The sequence below is a fragment of the Echeneis naucrates genome, chromosome 10, assembly GCF_900963305.1.
Source record: "Echeneis naucrates chromosome 10, fEcheNa1.1, whole genome shotgun sequence".
NCBI classification, from domain to species: Eukaryota; Metazoa; Chordata; class Actinopteri; order Carangiformes; family Echeneidae; genus Echeneis; species Echeneis naucrates.
Genome location: NC_042520.1, coordinates 130,150 through 150,880, shown reverse-complemented (window position 1 = coordinate 150,880; position 20,731 = coordinate 130,150). Strand labels below are relative to the sequence as shown.

The 20,731-nt window shown below is 48.2% G+C and overlaps 1 protein-coding gene across 4 annotated transcripts; it reads right to left on the bottom strand.

Annotated features, from left to right (window-relative positions):
• Positions 1-300: 300 nt before the first annotated feature.
• On the bottom strand, positions 301-20,291 carry abca1b (ATP-binding cassette, sub-family A (ABC1), member 1B). 4 transcript variants are annotated; one of them, XM_029512316.1, is made up of 49 exons: positions 20,230-20,291; positions 19,134-19,265; positions 18,702-18,795; positions 17,073-17,214; positions 16,790-16,908; positions 15,538-15,659; positions 15,259-15,462; positions 14,921-15,010; positions 13,340-13,577; positions 13,001-13,140; positions 12,798-12,914; positions 12,468-12,662; positions 11,986-12,191; positions 11,655-11,831; positions 11,183-11,405; positions 10,888-11,109; positions 10,597-10,801; positions 10,403-10,516; positions 10,086-10,260; positions 9,640-9,771; positions 8,740-9,017; positions 8,443-8,663; positions 8,289-8,361; positions 7,985-8,214; positions 7,815-7,866; positions 7,611-7,739; positions 7,368-7,516; positions 7,160-7,284; positions 6,987-7,085; positions 6,720-6,909; positions 6,523-6,617; positions 6,402-6,434; positions 6,214-6,319; positions 6,053-6,127; positions 5,792-5,961; positions 5,526-5,703; positions 5,328-5,443; positions 5,065-5,209; positions 4,739-4,862; positions 4,439-4,568; positions 4,140-4,266; positions 3,880-3,942; positions 3,040-3,146; positions 2,287-2,428; positions 2,077-2,211; positions 1,697-1,800; positions 1,520-1,612; positions 1,045-1,288; positions 301-968 (listed from the first exon to the last, which is right to left on the bottom strand). In XM_029512316.1, exons 2-49 carry the CDS (start codon positions 19,197-19,199, stop codon positions 816-818), a joined length of 6,867 nt encoding a protein of 2,288 aa, XP_029368176.1. In that variant the 5' UTR covers positions 19,200-19,265; positions 20,230-20,291; the 3' UTR covers positions 301-815. The 4 variants fall into 4 exon arrangements, with proteins under 4 accessions (XP_029368176.1, XP_029368177.1, XP_029368178.1 ...); XM_029512317.1 differs by having other exon boundaries at positions 8,289-8,358; XM_029512318.1 differs by lacking the exon at positions 20,230-20,291 and having other exon boundaries at positions 7,985-8,196; positions 19,134-19,199.
• Between the last annotated feature and the right edge of the window lie 440 nt (positions 20,292-20,731).

Sequence of the window (20,731 nt, the reverse complement as noted above, 5' to 3'; positions counted from 1 at the left end):
CTAACTAAGCTAATTAACCCACTCTGAGCTCCAGAAGACTGTGCAGATGTCACAGCAGTGGCATCCATCTTCGTTTACACTCTGAGCCAGGAAGTCTAGTGCTACACGTCAAAGATCAGCAGTGTGTGTGAGAGATTAAAGAGGTGGTTCGCGATTTGAGATTTGATTTTAATGAGTTTTGTTCAGGGTCAGTAACAGTTGGTCCTCTTCCCCCTCCTCTGATTCTTCATCTTCACTCTGATCAGCTGTTCTGGTTCACACACATCCTCACTGCTCAGATATTTCACTGTTTCTCTCCCACATGAACAAACTCTTCTTTATTATATTTTCTTACAAAAACTATAAAATTGATTGACTCCTCCCTTCTGGGTTGAATACTCTGATTGGCTGTTAAACTCTACAGGAAACAGTCTACTTGGATTCCACCACAATAAACAAAGACACATGTTCCTGTTCCAGCTACACATATAAATAAAGTTTGACATAAAAGTAGAATCAAAGTTGATTTAGTGGCAGAGTTTGAAATGATTGGATTCTTCATCGTTAGTTTAGAACAGACAAACTCGTTCTAGATGCCGCTTCAGTTGGACAAAAAACATTCCAGCTCCAATGAGCTGCAGGAACTTATTCAAGTTTTGACATTCAGTCTGGTCGATGTCTAGAGAGCCACTCAGCATCTCCGAAGGAAATCATTTGCATTGACTGGCATGAGGCAGCAGTTGACTCCGCCCAGTACAAATTACCACAGGTGAGAAGGTGTGTCTTCTGCTGCTAGAGTTCAGGCCGGAGCTCCAGCCTCCTGATAACACGTCCCGTCACATGACTTTCTCCCTCAGTGCAGCACCCCCCTCAGCGGCTCCGGGGACAGAGTTCACCATGGGGATGTTGATGGACAAATCTTTCCTTCTTACAGAGTTGTCCTTGGAGTGATAGTCGTCGCTCTGATCCTTTGCAAAATTCACAAACACCTGAAACCAGAACAGGATTAACCCAAGTCTCTGCAGGCCACGCCCCCCACCCCCGGTGTCATGTGTATGTGTTCACCTGGTCCAGCGTGGTCTGGGTGACGGAGTAGTCCTCGATCTGCAACGTCTCTTTATTCTTGGCCAGAATGGAGAAAATGTGAGCGAGTGAAGTGAGGGATGATGGTAGCTGGTACTGCAGCATGTTCCGGTGCCTCTCCTTCAACGTGCTGCCGCTCAGCTCGCTCTCAATGAACTTCATAACGGGCAGCAGGTCAGGGTCGGGTCCCGCCACCCTCAGGATGATAGTGTAACCATCCCCAAACCTGAGGACATCACATGACCATAGTTTACATCATGGCCTCAGTTGATCGTCCTGCTCAATCACTGACTTACATCTAATCAAACATCAATATTAAACCATTATCATATCAGAATATCTCAATCATTCAAATACATTTAAACATGAATCTATATTAACATGTTTCAATGAATCAAACCTGACAGACACATCTTATTGTGAAATTCAGACTCCACTGTGTGTGCGCGTGTGTTACCTGTTCTTCAGGTGTTGCACGCTGCCTAAACATCTGAACCTTCCATTCACCATGATGGCCATTCTGGTACAGAGAACCTCACACTCCTCCATACTACAACGCACAGACACACACAGTTTAAACACACTAAGTTGGACACAAAGGACAGTCCCTGAGGGTGTGTCCGGGTGTCCTTACCTATGTGAGGTGAGGACTATGGAGCGTCCCTCTTTGAGGACACTGTGGATGCAGGTCCAGAGTGCCCGACGAGCTTTGGGGTCCATCCCGGTTGTCGGCTCATCCTGTAGTGGACAGGGGGACAGGAAACAGAACGGACAGGAGGACAGAGGGTCAAAGGAGTGGGGGACAAGAGGAGAGTAGGACAGTGGGACAGTGAGGCGGAGGACGACCCACGGATATAAGCAGCAGAGGGTGAAGGTGAGCAGTAGGGGAGTAGCATGTCTGAGCTCCGCCTCCAATCAACTCACTCTCTGTCAGCTGACAGAGCTAAATATCAATGACAACCAGATGAGGAAGATCATCATGCTGAAAGCTCAAAGGGAAAGAGGGTGGGTTACCAGGAAGACGACATGTGGCCCTCCGATCAGAGCCATGGCAGTGGACAGCTTCCTCATGTTCCCCCCGCTGTAACTTCCTGCTGCTTTGTCTGCGTATTTCATCAAACCCAATTTCCTGATGCCCCACTCTGCCACCTGTCGATCGCACAAAATCATCACCATGACCTCATCTCCACTCAGTGGGAAAGAGGCAGTTTACGACACACTCACGTCGCACACTTCCTTCTCGGGGATCCCTCGGAGGACGGCGTACAACTCCAGGTGTTCTCTTCCTGTCAGCAGCTCATTGAGGGCGTCAAACTGAGGACAGTAACCGAGGTTCTGATGGACCTGATCGATCTCCCTGAGGATGCTGCACACACACACATTAGGATGTGTCATCACTGAACACACTAATGAATGAGACTACAGTCCAGGACCTGAACCTGGACCTCCTGGGCTCTGAACTACAAAGCAGGTTTAAAATGGCAGAACTCCATGAGCCAACGGGGTTCGTCCTCCCTGGTTGTCAGCATGTGACATAAATGACATTCATAGGATCCAGCAGTCTCCAGCAGATGGGACTTCTACCAGAGCGACTTGACTAATGAAGGGGGGGGATCTGATTGGCCCATCATGTTGACACGCCTGATAATCTCATCTGTGTGTTCCTTTAATGGAACGCTGTTCATCATGGAGTCACATCATGTGTAGATGACGTGATCGCATGTTCAGGGCCAACTTCCTGCTGAATGACAAAGCTCTCTGTTCTGTCCTGAGTGTCCTGGAAACAACAAACCTCCATCATGTGTCACTGTGTGAAGGAAGTGCAGGATTCAGATTCAGGGTTCTGGTTCAGGTCTCTGACAGTCTGTGGACCGTCAGCGTGAAAACCCAGAGAACTCAGAAAACCAGGATTAAACTAACCCTAACCCTAACCCTAACCTTCCAAGTACAGGTCCCTGCTGTGACCTTTAACCTCACCTCTTGCCAGCCAGGAAGCCCTCCCCACTGGTCACCACTGTGTCTCCTGTCAACATCTTAAAGGTTGTCGTCTTCCCAGCGCCATTAACACCAAGGAGCCCAAAACACTGAGTGACAGACAGAGACAGAGAGAGAGAGAGACAGACAGACAGACAGACAGAGAGAGACAGAGAAAGAAAAATAGAAAGACAGATAGACAGACAGACAGAGAGAGAGAGAGAGAGAGACAGACAGACAGACAGACAGACAGACAGACAGAGAGAGACAGAGAAAGAAAAATAGAAAGACAGATAGATAGACAGACAGAGAGAGAGAGAGAGAGAGAGAGAGAGAGAGAGAGAGAGAGACAGACAGACAGACAGATAGACAGAGAGAGAGAGAGAGAGAGAGAGAGACAGACAGACAGACAGATAGTCAGAGAGGGACAGACAGAGAGAGACAGAGAGAGACAAATAGAAAGACAGATAGACAGCCAGACAGACAGAGAGAGACAGAGAGAGAGACAAATAGAAAGACAGATAGACAGACAGACAGAGAGAGAGAGAGAGACAGACAGACAGACAGACAGAGAGAGACAAATAGAAAGACAGACAGATAGACAGACAGACAGAGAGAGAGAGAGAGAGAGAGAGAGAGAGAGAGAGACAGACAGACAGAGAGAGAGAGAGAGAGAGAGAGAGAGAGAGAGAGAGAGAGAGAGACAGACAGACAGATAGTCAGAGAGAGACAGACAGAGAGACAAATAGAAAGACAGATAGACAGCCAGACAGACAGAGAGACGTTTGTTACTGTCACTGCGACATCATCATTGTGCTGCCCAGAAGTGTCATGTGACCTCACCTCTCCAGGTGGGATCCCCACACAGAGTCGGTCCACAGCTGGTTTCTGCTTCCTCTTGAAAACCTGCAGAACAGAGACCCAGTCAGGACCACAGACCACTCAAAGTAGTCCCTGAAAGGACAGGACAGGACGGAACTGGACAAGGGCTCTAGCTGTGGCATTCGGCAGACAGTGATGTCATCAAAGAGGGGCGTGGTCACATTTTTACAAAAAAAAAAAAAAAGGGGGTTGCCTTCACCCAGAATGCACTGCTACAGCACCTTGGTTAGCTGTCGGAGCTCCAGGATGTCTCCATGTCCAAGACCATGGACAATCCTCTGTCTCTCCTTGGCCACATCCTCGTCCTCTTCACCCAGAGGACCCAGAGTGGTTAGTTTACTGATGGGCCTGCACACACAGACACACAAAGATATACAAAGACACACACACAGACAGACACAGAGACACATAGACAAAGAGTGAGGAGAACTCAGGTTTAGTTTGTTGTCCCCAAGTGGACACGAAAGTGCATGACAGTGTGTGTGCGTTTCCATTTCTCTCTGTGTGCCTGATTGTGTACCTGGGTTTAATACAGAATCTGTACTGGATGAGGACGGTGATGATGAAGAACACAACTCCCTCCACAGCCATTGCAAACAGGTTTTTTCCCACCATGTCCCATTCAAGAGGAGATCGGAACCTGTTCTCTCCTGTAACACAACGGTAACACAGCAGTAACATACTTTAGCACAGCAGTAACACAAACACAACATTCACACAATGTTCACAGAACATTAACAAAATGATCTGAAATACAGATTTATAATGAGATCCAGCATCTGTCTTTCTGTGTGTCCTTCAGTCTGTCACTCTGTCTTACCAAATCTCTCCAAGGCGTCAGCCATGGCCTGGTTCTTCACCATGTCTATGAGTCCTCGGCCGAGACAGAAGTGGGGGAAGATGAGAAGGACATTCTTTAAGATGTCATTGATTCCTCCGATCTCCTGCAGAAGAAGAAGCAGGCAGGTTAGCCTCACCCCTGGAGGTGTGTCACAGTGTGGCGTGTATCTGTACAGAACCCCTTAAGGGACATTGGCAGATTTTTTTTTTTTTTAATGGAAATTTCTCGTGCGCACAAGAAACATGCTTTTTTTTTTGCCAATGTCCCTTTAGGTGCTCTGTATATTTGTGTATGTGCAGACTGACGTTGTTCCCGAACAGCTCCATGACGAAAGTGGAGATGCTGCCATTGATGCCAATGAGGATGTTGACGCTAGTGAGGACAACGTATGCCGTGCTGGGAATCTTAAATAGGAAGGAGGCTGGATACATGAGAGGGGTGATCGACCATCTGACATACAGGGAAAAGGAGAGCGAGTGAGAGAGTCAATACAGAGCTAATACTCGGCCTCTGACATCAGCTGTGACATCACTGTAGTGAATTTCTGGTTTGTCAGTGTGGTTCTGACCCGTAGAGCAGCAGCAGGAGAGCGAGTGCCGGCAGGTTGGTGGAGGAGACATAGGCTTTTTGTTGGAAGCAGATAAAGATGAGGACGACCAGTGTTGCAGGTACGACATAGTTACACTGGAGACACACAAACGCACACAACATCAAATACACAATATACACAATGTGACTGAGAAGATCTGCTTGTACTGGGTCTCACCATGTCCCAGACCAGGTTGGCGATCCAGTAAAGCAGCGGCTGCACTCCGCTGATGAACTGCATGTGTTTGGCTTTACTGACTCTCTCTTGGATCAGGAAGACCACGAAGCTCGCCGGGACGAAGGACATGGCAAAGATCACACAGATGGAGACCAAGACATCCACAGAGGTCGTCACACTTGAGAACGGGATCAGGAGGAGGGCAGGCAGATGTTAGACAGGTTTGCAGGTGTCTCAGGCGTCTCACACGTGTCTCAGGTACTCACAGTGCGACCTGGGACAGCTGCTCCTTGGTCAGGTTCAGGGGGTGGTTGAAGGCGCTGATGCCGTACTTGCTGGGGTCTTTGTTCGGAGGCAGGTTCGCCCTCAGGATTCCGTTGTTCATGACATTAATAAAGGCGCCGATGCTGTGCCAGCCTTTGTTATTGAACCAGATCTAACAGGAGAGAGCTTAGTGATTAGAGGGCAGGTAGGTGTACAGTCCACTGTACACAGGTGTTGTGTTTGCAGTGAAGTGAGTTTGTCACCTTGACATTATTCTTTGTGTCCAGACCATTGATGAACCCGGACAGACTGTCCAGGAATCGATCAGCAGCAGCTCCCTGCACAAGAAACAGCTTAATGTCCAGCTTTTATTACGTTGTTATTTCTTCTTCCTGTCTGATCAGTCAGCGTCTCTCATACTAACCTTCTGTAACTCAAAGATCATCCTGACTCGTTTGATGGCGTCATCGATCTCATTTGCTGGAGGAAGGACCTGAGTGCTCCTGGCACCCAATGAGAAGCCTCCATATCTGCAGAGAGAAACTCACAGATCAGCACGTAAAGAAAAGGGAATAGGAGCTGAGAGACTTTGAGCTTCAAAGAGTAACTAACCTGAACTCATTCACCCAGACTTTGTTCTTAAGACTGTGAAACAAAAGATCAGACTTTATCTCTTGCGTTCAGGTGTATCTTTGATCAGAGTAATTCCCTTTTTCTAGGGTGTCTGTCTCACCTCTTGCCGATGATCTGGGCATAGGTTTTCACCAAGTAGTCTGAGATGTTTCTTCCTGTCAGGTTCTGCAGCGTGTCAGTGGCACTCAACATCATCTGAAAAGGACAAAGGCTTCAGGTTCAGGTTCAGGTCGAGGTTCTCTCAGACTATACATTCATCACACTGAAAGTATTCAGACCGAGGAGTCATGCTCTAACCTCAGGAGGGGGTAGGCCTCCGGCCCCAGCCGGACAGTCTGGCAGCATCTTCTTCCTGCCATCACAGCTGCAGAAACAGGCTGGAGAAGGATCCTCCATGGTCCAGTTCCTGGAAGCAAACAGCTCCTGGACACTTTCAGGGACATCAGGCGTTTGCCAGTCCTCATCACCCATGGTGCAGGGAGCCTCTCTGAGGACAGGAGTTCAGAGCATTAAGGAGGACAGCATTTTACCTTATGCGGTACGAGACAAAATCAGGGATCTTACGGAATAGGATGTCCATCCATGCAGCGGGTACCGAAGCCTGGAGCATCAGTCAGAGCATTTAATAACTTCTGCATGTTGGTGTCTTCTGGAGCGTCATCACTGACAGGTCAGAAACATAGTTAACCGATCTGTTCTGTCTATCCACACATCTGTGGACAGGGGGCATTCTTTACCTGATGAAGGTGACCTGGTCCTCGTACATCCAGGGCTGCAGCTCCAGACTCGGGTACTTTCCAAATGGGGGTACAATGAGACTGAAGACCAGGGCAATACAGACGAACACAGCAGGAAGAACAATCTGAGAACAAGACCACCGCAACATTAGAATGCTAAACACACAACAGGACTATGAAAACCAGAAACACTTGGCATGAACCTCACCTGGGCAAAGAAACCCTTCCTGGACCGCCGAGCATACAGAAACCGCTTCCACATCAGGGCCACAAACTGCTGCCTCTTCAGGCTCCAACCCGTCACCTGGTACGAGCCTTTACCTCCGCTACAGTTGAGCCATGCTGTCTCCCTGCACTCTGAGGACGCAGGTCACACTATCACAGTGAGGACCAGACCTGAGCTGTGGTGACCTTTGAACTCAATCAATTCTGTTTCAGTTGTGTTGTGTACCTTGGTCTCCATCAGACTCAGTGCAGTCAAAGTTGTCGTCTTCAGTCAGTGGTCTCAAGCAACTCTGGTGGTCTCCTCCCCCAAACGCATGAGTTCTCCTCCTCCTCCTCTGGACAGGAAGTGTCCCATCTGGACACACAAAATGAAACGCATGTCAGTGATAGGAGTTCTTACTTTGAAAGAACACACAAGGTCACTCCTCACCTGAGGGCACTTCAGTGTCCACTCCGTTGTCTTCAGCCACTTTCAGGAAAATCTACAAGAACAGATTTATTTAGATTTACTTGACCTCTTACTACTATGGTGTCTGTTAAACTTTGACATTCAAAGTTAACATTTGCTCAGTTCTGTGGAGGAAGTCGAGCAGGTCCCACCTCCTCCAGTGAGGTGTCAGACACTCCGTAGCTGGAGATGCCAAGGTCGGGCAGCTTCAGGTCCAGGTCTTTGAAGAGCTCCACGAAGGCACCATCCTTGGCAGCACTGTATGGCAGGACGTAGGTCAGCTCATGTCCCAGGTCTTCCACCAGACGGGCAGCAGGCACATGATGCAGGATCACACTCGACACAAGAGACGTGTCAGAGATGGCTGCTGTCGGTCCATTCTCTGAGGAAGAAGACAAGAGATCAGATCCAAACGGAGATGAAGAATCAAACCCCCCAAAGGAACAAAGAGCTCACCAGCAGGCGCTGCCTCACTCTCATGGTCACTACCGAGCCCTGCATCACTGCTGCTGATGGATTCCGACTCCTCCTGAAACAGAGCAGTTCACCACTGAAGTACTCATTCAACCAGAGTCCATCAGGACCAGACTCATCAAATCTTTACTCTGACCTTCTTGGTGAAAGACACAGTGCTGGACGAGTTCCTGCAGGAGCTCAGTGATGGTTCTGGTTCCTTCTTTACCAAGGTTAGGTAGTACCCTGTCCCCAGTTGGTTCTTTAGGTACAGAGATGAGCCTACACAACACAGTTTGCCATGGGAGATAATGGCAATCCGGTCACCCAGGATGTCGGCCTCATCCATATGGTGAGTGGACAGGATGATGGTCCGACCTGATGGGACAGGAAGTTAAAACCAGCAGGACAAAGAGGACCAGAAGAGACTGAAACAGAAATCCTTGAATCTCACCCTGCCGGTACTTCAACAGGAGGTCCCAGATACCTCTGCGGGCATAGGGGTCGACCCCGGCAGTGGGCTCGTCCAGGATCACAACCTTTGATCCACCAACAAAGGCAAGAGCCACAGAGAGTTTTCTCTGCATGCCCCCAGACAAAGTGCTGGTTCTGGAGTTTCGTTTGTGTGGCAAGCCAGTGTCCTGCAGGATCTGTTCAATCTCACTTTTGACCTGCTCCTCCGACAGGCCTTTGAGCCGTGCATAGAACCAGATGTGTTCTTCCACCGTAAGCCTGCAGGGGCCGCCACAATACATGTTCATGACACTGCTATCTTTAACCCTAGAACACTAACCTCAGCTGATTTTCACCCATGCAATTGTGGTTGCATGATTATCATTGTGTTGCCACTGTCTGAGTTGCACGGGTCCTTGGTTAGCTTCAGCCAGCTCACTGAGGCGTGTTTCCTGCTCCCATCCCTGGTTTTTTCAACAGGCACGTGTTGGGGTGATTTTCACCCGACGTTGGTGATGGAGAGTAAAATATTCACCACAGCTATTAGTGATGTAGAGAGGCTGTGTCTTCATCAGACAAGGTTTAAAAGTTCCCAGCTCCATTATTTATTAATTTTTTTAGGAATTCTTTTTAGGAATTCACAAATTTTGGAGCGTTTTTTGAGGGTCCCCCCACGGAAACATTTTTTTCATTATGTGAGATACTGCATAGTGGAAAAGAAGAGTACTTCAATTTTCCATGTATTGTGTTATTTTACTTTTAATGAGAAGTCTTTTGGGGGGTATATTACATTGGGTAAGAAATACCCCACATTAGTGATGGTGTTACTAATTGTGATGTTAGTGTTCTAGGGTTAATGTGGAGCAAGAGAGACTGATAACCATCATGACAGAAGACTCACATGCTGAAGAGAACGTTGTGCTGAGGACAGACTCCTAGACTCTGTCTGATGGCACTCAGCTCGGTCCGAATATCTTTACCAAGGATATAGGCGGTACCAGAGGTTGGAGGGAACAAGCCAGTCAGGATGGACCTGCAGGTACACAACACAAAACATGTCTGTGAAGGTTCTCAGTCATCCCAGTCATCTTAGTCTTGAAGTTTTTAGTTGGAAGCAACTGGACTTCTTCATCTTGTTTGAAGACGTTTTGTAAGAGGTGAAACGTCTTGTTGCTTCCTACTAAACACTCCTAGACCAGACCCAAGACAACTAAGTTACAGCAAGCTGGATCTGAGTCACAATTTGTTTCTAAATTGTTCATGTGCAGATGTGTGTACCTGTGTGGGTCTGAACCAGAGTTAGTTTGTGTTTGTGTTTGCAATTGATACTGATTGATCTGTACTCACATGGTGGTGGTTTTTCCAGCTCCATTGTGTCCCAGGAAGGAGGTGATCTGTCCCTCATAGAAGCCAAGCGTCAGTTCATCAACAGCCAGTTTCTTACCGTGGCGGTAAACCTTCACCAGGTTCTCAATGTAGACGCCAGGCTCCAGGTGCACAGGCTCCTCCTCCATACAGACAGCTGAAACACAGATCAGACACACTAACTCAGTGGTTCTCAACCCTTTTTCAGTGAAGGACCCCCTGTAAATAATTTTTAACTGCTGCTCAGGAGTGCGACTGTAGCTCTGCCCTGTGGTCACTGTGTGTTGCTGCAGTCTCACCTCCTGAGTTTCCTCTTTGGGTCAGAGGGATCTTGTTGGACTTTCCATCCTTCTCTCCAAACCAATATGATTGGGTGAAGGGGAAATACCAAGCGCGGGGGATCCCGTATTGACCTGATGAGACAGGCTGATTAATGACCTTCAGACTGACCAATGTCTGTTTGATCGGTCAAGCCGTCACACTGACGTCCCACCTGGAAACACAGCTTCGATGTACCAGGTGAGGACTCCATACAGGAAGGAGTCAAAGTACATTATGATGATGGTGGTACGAAGGCTGAAGTCATCCTCTTCCAGGGGACTTGACACCAGGTTCCTCCACTGGATGCCGACTCCCTGCTCTTCAAACAGAGCAAAGTACTCGCAGCCAAACCCAAATGCCACCGGAGACAGGAGGCTCTGCGGGGGACCCGGTCACATGACTCACTCTGTCCGATCACAACACAGCATTGTAACAACAAATGTATTAAACTCAACAAACTCACAGCAAAGACTTTGGCACCAAAGCCGATGTAGTCCTGCCAGGCGACGCAAAGCACATAGGGCAGGTAGAGCGTGAAGTAGATGATCCCTCCACAGGCGGCAGCTAGGTTAGCTCGGGCAAACACTGTACTGATGAGGAAGCACTGCATGATAGTCACCACAGCGTAGGATCCCAGGAAGAGAAAGACCACGCCAGGGTCACTGTAAGGCAGCAGGTTCCCTTTCTGTATCAGACACATTCAGACCATTAGCACCTGTGCAGCACTGGCCCAGTCGTCCCTGCTCCTGATTGGTTACCTTGAGGAGCAACACTAGGAGTCCAGCACTGATGAGCAGAGGAATCAGGCTGCTGATGAACCAGCTGAACCACAGAATGCCATTGTCCAATCCCATGATCCTCATGGTCTCCTTCAGCCGTGCCTCCTTCTCATATACCACACTTTTCAGGATGATTGCCACTGAATACATCCACGCCAATGTCATGAAGAGCGGCATGGACCGGCTCATCACCCGCAGGAAACTGAGACAGGGAGACAGATGAGGACAGGTGAGAAGAGAGGACAGGATGACAGGTGAGGACAGGTGAGAACAGAGGACAGGATGAAATAATAAATAATTTATAAATACATTTATGAAGAGTTTGGTCTAGACCTGCTCTATATGTAAAGTGCCTTGATGTAACTTTGTTATGATTTGGCGCTATACAAATAAATCTGATTTGATTTGATTTGATTTGATGACAGGTGAGGACAGGTGAGTACACGCATACATATCGTCTACGTAGCAGGGGTAAGGCATCTGTTGGATGTAGACTCCTGTCTTCTCCTTGGTGCCTGTCACTGCCCTGATGATGCCTTGCTCAATAATGTCCTGCAGGTATGAGAACCCGCCCCAAATATATCGCATGTCCTCAAAAGGGTCAGCACGAGGACCTGGATCCCAGTATCTGAGGAAAAAATACAGTCCACATCAGCATTATGGATAATTGTGGGTTTGATTATGTCAACACAGGATAAACCAAACACACATCTGAGCTGTCAGGAATGTCAGGAACATCTGTGTGAGCGCGCGTGTGTGTGTGTGTGTATGCGTGTCCTCACGCGTCTTTGATCTTATTGGTCCTCTCTACGTTGTCAATGTCCATGCGGATTTTATAGCTGAGTTTTGCCGGCAGCTCCGTGGCGTTGGGGGGGATATCTGGGAAGACAATTCCTGCCCAGAACTTCCTGTCCTCCAGTAGCTCCATGGACTGGTTGACCAGTCGCTCCTCACTGGACACGGGCTCCAGTTTGTCCAAGTTCACACACTAACAAACACACTGGGGTCAGGTCACGTGATCCACATTTCTCATCATACCTTTAGACTTTAAACCAGATGCTTTGAAAATGACAATGTCCATGGTTCAATAGTCTGGAGGAAACAAGATGGCTGACAGAAACTCAGCCTCTCTTTGGAACAAGCGTCCATTTTGGTTTTAGTATACATGCAGCTAGCAAGACTGTGTCCATGGCTCAGGTTCTGGCGACCATCATTAGATGTTGGTGAAGGTGGCATGGCTGTGGTTTGTATGGAGGTGACTGACCTCCATGAAGTGGGAGATGCTCATGATGGCCTGGTCGGTCTCATTGAACACCTCCCTCCACGTGATGGCACTACCCGGTGGCCGGCGGTCATCCGCCTGCTTGGACAGGAAGTTGGAGACATCCACCACAGTCCAGTCAGTGTTGGAGAGCTGAGTGTGGAAGAAGCTGGCAGTGGCATTGTTCTTCAACAGAGTCTGAGGAAGAGACAGGGACAAGTCAGAGCAGGACCAGAAACTCGGGTTCCTCCATGAGTCTGTCTCAGCTGTTTCCACAAAACAGGTGAGATATGGGAAGAGGAGCAGGTGAGGTGGTGGACAGAGCCTAGTTACCCTGATCAGGTCCATCTGTTGACTGTTCTCCATGAAATTCCAGACTTTGGGTCTCATCTCCTCCCACATTCCTCCCAGATCCCTGAAGACACCAAGCTCCTGGAAGGTCCGGTTCACCTGAACGCAGCATGGACACATATCACACACAGGCCAGACCAGGCCATCTCCCTCTGGGACCAATGGGACAGGAAGTGATGCCATACCTCGTGGATGACCCTCTGCGTGGCAGGAGTGTGGGGGGTGTAAAGGATCTTTCCCATCAGCAGAGGCTTCAGGGCTTGCCAGATCATCCTGGACATCGGGTTCGAGTCCATGGTCCTCACCAGACTGTTACAGTATGGAGCTGCAACACCACAACACAATGATGACAATGACACCATAACACAACAAGGAGGCAGTAACAACAATGACAAAACGGCAACAACACTACAAAAGCAACACAATGCATGTGCAGAAGAAAAGGACACAAATAGAGGGAGGCCAGTGGCTGATCCTGGTTCACGTTGACCCCCCCACCCCATGTCCCCACCCCTCAGACTCACTGGATGAGTTGTCATAGGCTGTGGCCTCATCCTCACTGCTGTTGTGGTTTCCAAAAAGGGCCTTGTAGTTACTGTCCTCATACCAGTTCAGGGACTTGATCTGGAGGCCACCACCCTCAGGGTGACCGCACACGATCCTGGATACCGCCTGGTACATGGTGCTCGGCGAAGATGTGGCATTTTGCGTCAGGAAGATGATCTCGTTCCTCAGGTTGATCCAGCTCTTCATACCAGCCAACTGGAGACCAAACAAATAAACTGAGTCAGAGACCAGCAGGACATTGCTGGTGCACTGAGCACCTGTTTTGGATCTCCCCCTCTCCTGCTCTCATTCTGTTATGATTTGGTCTATATAAATAAAGCTGATTTGATTTTATTTGATTTGACACTGGAGACCTGGTCCAGGTCTAATCGGGTCATGGCCTCAACAAACACCTGTGACATCACTGAAATGTTGATATTGAATGATGCCATTCTACTCTGATGTCATGTCCTGCAGAAGCTCCGATATCAGACTGAGACACAGAAGCTTTGTTGGCGTTAACGTTGCTAAATAACTTTAACACAAAGACGCGATTTCACATTAAAAACTCTTTTTTACCTCAGATGAGTCAAAGAGAAAAGAGGAACAGAAGACAGCTGTCAGAGACTTTCAGAATAAACTGCAGGTCAACACCAGACTGAAGTGAAACCGCCACAGAACTGATGACTCAGCTGATTGTTAAAGCCCTCCAAATTAAAAGCCATGAACATGTTTTCCTTCCTGTTACATGTGCGATTGTGTTATCAGTCTGTCCCAGAGACATACGAGACACTTCTGAAGATTTAAATGATTGTTTGTCCTGAGGTCACACAAGAGGGAGAAGTCACCTCATGTTATCCTGTGACGTCACATGACCTCTGGCCTCTTCTGTGAAGATATAACTGTTCTCTTCATCATGTGAGAGGTCACATGACCAACGTCCCTTAGAACAAAAAAATTCCCTCAAACTCAAAACACACTTCCTCTCCAACTAAATTTTCAAAATAAAGCTCAAAATCTGAATGTGGATAAATAGTGTTAAACTCATGTGATTACACTCACTCGCTCTTGTTCCTGACTCAGCAGCTTCATTAACTAAACAAAACAGAGCAATCACATGTTTGTAATTTTGTCTGTCTGTGTCTCTGTGTGTGTACCCAAATATTCCCATTGCTGTATCGTCTATCATATATATAAGTCCCAGTGTCCCCAACTTTGGCCTCAAACTGGATTGTCCAGCCAGCTGTTGTCCTCAGTGTCTCAGCAGGATCCTGATCTGGACCCCGAGCCTGTTGTTTGCTCAGACTGGTGTTTGTCCGTCTCTGAGGACCATGAGCAGAGAACCTGCTGTGAGACTTTGTTCAGCTGGGAGCTCGTCCGTCTCCGCTGCAGGACAGCTCCTTTCATCTGCACACAAAGACTCACATACTGGGAGCTGCCAAGTGAACCCAGTGGCCCTGTACAAACCATCAAGGTGGACCGGTCCACCTCAGTCCACCTCGGTCCACAGCCAAGTCCTGACTGTACTGCTGGGTCAGGAGACCAGGTGTGTGTCTTACCTCCACCGCCAGTGAACTCAGACTCTCCAGAAGGTTGTTGGTTGCCCTGGCAACCTGCCTGACGGCCTCTGGGTCGTTCCTCACGTCCCTCTGAGAGACAGAAAGAGAGTTAGAAGCAGAGAGTGAGAGAAAAAGACTCAGGTTTAAACCTGTCCCCCGGCTACAAAAACTGATCCAGATCGGAGACAGGTTGAGACAAGTGTCCTCCCACACACACACACGCCTTCCTTTGTGTTTCTCTTCGAAGTATGTGAGTGTGTCTGTGTGTGTATTTGTCGATGCAGATGTAGACCTAAGGTCCTGGTAAAAACCAGCTGATCATGTGACTTGTCTCTTACCCGGATTGGTTTGAGGAAGTCGAGGTTGTCCAGGAAGTGGTCCTCGGCGTGGTTCAGCCAGGCTGTCGGCGCCTTGCAGATCACTTCCTGTAACACCATCAACACCTTTGGGTCCGAGATTGTCACAAAGTCAACCAGACTCCGCTCGCCTGCATTCCTTGGACACATGTCCCTGAGGTGGACACCAAATCCTCGGAGGAGGACCTGAGACAAACACCAGAGAACTGATCAGAGACAGAGACAAAGACCAGGGAACTAAGACAGAGACCGCTCCCTCACCTTCTCCAGGTCCACATCAGCCTCTCTGATCTGATGGACAACATGTTCAGGCATGGAGGCGTTCCTCTGCAGGAAGCTGGACAGGGTTTCATTGTCCCGCAGGAAGTGCTTCAACTTGAAGCCTGCAGAGGAAAACCATCAAGACTAGGTTAGACTCAGAACACCAGCACCTTAATCCTCCTGAGTCTCAGACAGAGCTTCCCTCGTGGTTTTAAGCCCCACTTAAAACTCACTTATGTGAGACCAGGGCCTGAGACGCAGAGGAAGTTAGATACTGTGTGTCTATGTAAACTTGTGTGTCCTCCGAAACCATGACAACCAAGACAGGCATTTTATTTGACCAATGGGAAACTGCGGACTGACTGTGTTAGTGACGGGTCAGGGGGCAGGTGGAGCTGTCTGACATCATCAGCTCTGACTGATGTGATTGGTCAAATGAGGACAAGTTTCCAACAGAGATGTCGACTTCAATCATGAACATTGTTCAGCGCCAAAGTCTCTGACATCACATCCTGTCAGATTCTGTGACAAAGATAACAAGGAACCAATTTCACTCAGTTCCGCCCACATCTGACATCATCAAATAAGTGTTCACCTGGTCAAACGCAGATGATGGTGTTTTTCTGTCAATGACTACAGATGAAGACCAAAGGAAAGCGAATGCAGTCCAATCCTCGTGAGCTGGTCTGGCTTCAGGTCTTGACCCCCCCCCAGTTTGTTCAGCTGCAGCGACATGTTTGAACTCAGTGACGCTCAGCATGACGCCGTTGAGGCTGAAGAGGCTCGTTTCAACATGACATACGCTAAAGGGGCAGGGCCACATGTTGGAACAGCCCCTCATTTGTTGTTCTGGACTGATGAGACCCAGTTCCCCCTGACCAGGTGAGATCACCTGAGGGTAAACCTGCTGTGGCTCGCCTTCCACCCCCACTGGCCCCACCCCCCGCCCACATCACAGCAGCTGTGTCAGAGTGATCAGAGGAATAAAGAGATGGCAGGTCGGAGCAGGTAGAGTAAAGAAACGCCCCCCACGGCGACATAAACTGCTCATTAACACACAAAGAAGAAAATTCTTCATGTTCAGTGAGCCTGAAACCAAGATCAGAGGGGGCTACGAAAAACCATTCAACTCCAAAACCTTGCCTGGATCTCAGACCTTGATCCACAACAGCTCTAAAAACACTGACCCTGAACCTGAACTTGAACCATTGGAGATTTCATGTGGATTGTTTGTGTGTGTGTCTCAGCCTACCTGAGCGACTGCTCTGCAGGGCCTTCAAGGCCTGGACCAGGTCCTTGAACCCATCCAGGTTCCTGTCGTCCTGGCTATACAGGAGAATCTTCTTGGCATCAGAGAACAGGCGGGAAATTCTAAAAACATAAAGAAGACACCGGAAATGACTCTTCAAAATAAAAGCTGTTAGTTATGGTCTGGGAGTACCTGAGGATTGTGGGAGTTTGATTTCAGTAGAAACTGCATTCATATCTGCTGAATGTATTTTCAGAATAAAACTCTCCAGTGAAGTTGGTCTCACATGGAGTCATTGAAGTTGCCGACAATGCCCGGAGACTCGCCCGGTGTGGGGCTCCTGAAGCAGGGGTTGTTGGCATTGCAGAGGATTCCCTGGATCCAGGGCAGCGTTCCGGCTGACGGCATCGCCTTGTTTGGAAAATGACCTGCAGAGAAAAAGGAAGTGACTCAGGGGAAGCACATGTCCTAAAACACGTTACCAAAGTAAAAGCAACAACAGCATTAGGCTGTGAACTACAACTCCAATCAGGCTTTAGCTGACACCTCCAGCTCTGACTCATGAGGTGTGTAGTTGATACTGATCGTTGATTTCTGATGTGATCCAGATGTCCCGGCCCTGACACGGGTCTGAGAACTGTCAAGTGATTTGGATTGACTCCACGTGTTGACCTGAATGCAGCTTCCTGTTTATCAGCTGGAATGCAGCGTCAACATCTGCAGGCAGATAAACCTGCGATTGGTCCATTATTACCTGCGACTGCAAGGGGCGGCAGGGTGGACTCTTTTGACAGCACTCCAACCTTTAAACCCACCCTCCCCCCAAAAGAAGCTGCTATCAGGAACCTTAGACTGCCAACTGGTCTCTGTCTAATCAGTACAGATAAGATAAAAAGTCCAGGTCCAGGTCCAGACCCAGGTCCAGGTATCAGACTCTGTTCTGTTCCTCCATCACACAAGAAGAACAACATGATTTCAGCTGATGAAGGGGACCACATAGTCCAGGACTGGGACTCAGGTCTCAGTATGCTGATCTCACAATGACTTCCTGGAATGATGACATCACCGATGACAACATAAATTTCAACTGATTAGTTATCAGAGGTCAGCTGTATCTCTGTCCCTCCAAAATAAAAGCCTGGATGCTGTTTAGGTGAGGATGTGATCACAGGAGGTCTCTCTTGCTCCTGAATAGACCAGTTTCAACATGTCTCAACTCACATGCTGCTGAATCACTGACATTCCTCACACTGAACTGAGCACGCTCAGATTCTTCCGCTTTCAGAGGGAAATGGGAAAAGCAGTCACTTCCTGATGAGCGCTTTAATAAAGCCCAGCATGCTGGACCAGAGAACTTCATCATCATCATATGTTTCCTGTTGAAGAGAAACTGAGAGCCAGACCAGTTCCTGAACTCAGGACACAAGACCAGCAGTCGATCAGTGTCTGTCTTAGGAGGAGCCTGGGACCTGGTGAGGACCTGTGGGCAGTCAATAACCGTTTAATCCTTCAGGCCCAGGTTGTTGTGTTATACAGACTTTATTGCTCCCAATCTGTAACCTTCAGTTAGATCATGGGGTTTAAGTAAAAAAGGTTCAAATAAAAAAGACATAAAATACCTGTAGTATTTTCATACTGCAGGTAAAAGGGACACTTTTTAATTTGAAAGCCTTTAGCACTTCCTCTGCAATAATTATCAGTTATCAATCACATTATCAGTCATCAATGGAGCATCTATCAGATGACCTTCAGAGTCTGAAGGCTGCTGATAATCAGGAGCTCTCCGAGCACTTGGGCCACCCTGGTCAAGTCCTCAGACTCCGCCTCCCACACATCAGCCCCCCCCACCCCTGAACAGTTTTCAATAAGTGATCGATAAAATCATTTGTGTCAGAAGCTTCACACGTGGACTCACACTCATGCTGCTCATAAGGGGGATAGTTCAGGCGCACAGCGATGAGGATGAAGAAGATGAAGAGCGGCCACACAATCTCCACCAGCAGCTGGAGCTGGAGACAGAGGCATCAATGTCAGGAAATCAACATCAACAAACACAAACAAACACACGTTGTCTGTGTGTGTGTGAGGCAGGAAGCAGCTCCTCATCTTTATTATTAAAGGTTGTTCATAGTTAATGAGATTTCATCGATTGACACCAACAAAGACCAGAGACCTGGTCCAGATCAGGACCTGAGCCTGCAGCTGAACCTGGCTCATTAAACTCTTCACAGTTAAAGCTTCATTTAACACAAACTGATAAGAATCAATTTCACACCCTGATTCTGATCCAAACCTTTGTTTATCTGAGGAATCAACTGAGGATCAATAAACAGTATCTGTGACTGACCGTCTGTCGTCGTCTGTGGGTGAAGTTCTTCCACAGCAGTAGACCCAGCTGTGTTAAGACCGCCATGTCTGCCTTCCAGCGTACTGCGGTCGCTCTTCCGTCTCTGTGCTGACACTCGGCCTGAATGATCTGCTGTAAATACACACAGAGGTTCAGCCAGCACTCAAAGTGTTGGGGTCAAACGTCACAACAGATATTACACTGTGATCTTGCTGAAACTGCTGATCATGCTCCAGGTTATCAGCCACGAACACACACACACACACACACACACACACACACACACACACACACACACACATACAAACAACTCAGTCAAATGGAAGAGGATGAGCTGAGATCATTGATTTGACCAGGACCACCACCTGAGTTATTGTATCAACTTTCCTGATTGATCAGTGTGACAGGGTACAGAAGAGAGACACTGTGGAGACGAGCTCTGACAACATTTACACATGCAAATGCTTAATACACTGAGATATACACACACAAACACACTCTTTGATCACAGCTCTTTGTTCATTCGCAACACAGGAAAAAGCCTGAATAATGAGGGAGGGGGTTAACACGACCCCCCCCCCCCACACACACACACACACACGATGATGATGATGATGATTAAATCAAATTCCAGATGAAAAGATGAGAGTCTAAAGTCTGGGGGACAGATGGGGGACAGTCCAGTCCATCATTAAAGCCTAACCATCAAACCATGTCCGACTTGTCCCCCATCCCATCTGCCTCTTTGGAGCACGGTGAGTTTACCTGCCCTCCCCCACACACATCAAGAAAACTTCGGATCCGGACAGAAAAAAGGTCCCAGGTCTCAGTAGATCCCGGACCGGGACCTGGTTTGGTCTGGTCCTCGACTCACATCCAGTACTGTGTGCACTTTCACTCCAAAACAACTTCCTGTTTCATTGACTGATGATCCGTCTCTGATCTCGGATCAAACTCAGACTTGAATCCGGTTTGAAGACATCAGACTGGCAAGCTGCCCAAGAAACTGTCCCTTTAGACCGCCCCCTCTTCACCTGGACAGGTGAACTCTTCCGGTGACGTTTACAGGTGAATCTAGTAAAGAAAAAGAGCTTACCGAGTCGGTCCGCTGGTCAGCCTCCGGACCCGGACCCTCCTCCGCTCAGCAGCATCTGCGGCTCCAACTCTGCAGCCGCGGGACCAGACGATCATTCAGCTTCCGCTATGGCACTTCAAAATAAAAGACAAGGCCCTCCTGGTCTGTAGGGACTGAGGCCACTGAGAGATTCTCAGCATCACGTTAGAACGGACATAATAGCATGATCAGGGTTAAGGTTAGGGGCTAACCCTCACATCAACAGTCTGAAGGTCCAGAGTCCCAAGCAGCCCCCCAGTGTCTTCATTTTTGCTCTTTATTTTGTGTCACAGCAGCAACAAACCCGAACTGTTCAGACGTAGACGTGATGTTTCAGGGGTCAGTTTGTCAGTCAATATAAAAGCCCTCTCTGTTGTGTCTCTATTATGTATTGTTTTTCATTAATAAAACCAGCGGATTTTACTCTGAAATTCTGTTAGAATTTTTAAATACCGCTTGTCATGAACTAGAATCGTATTTAAAA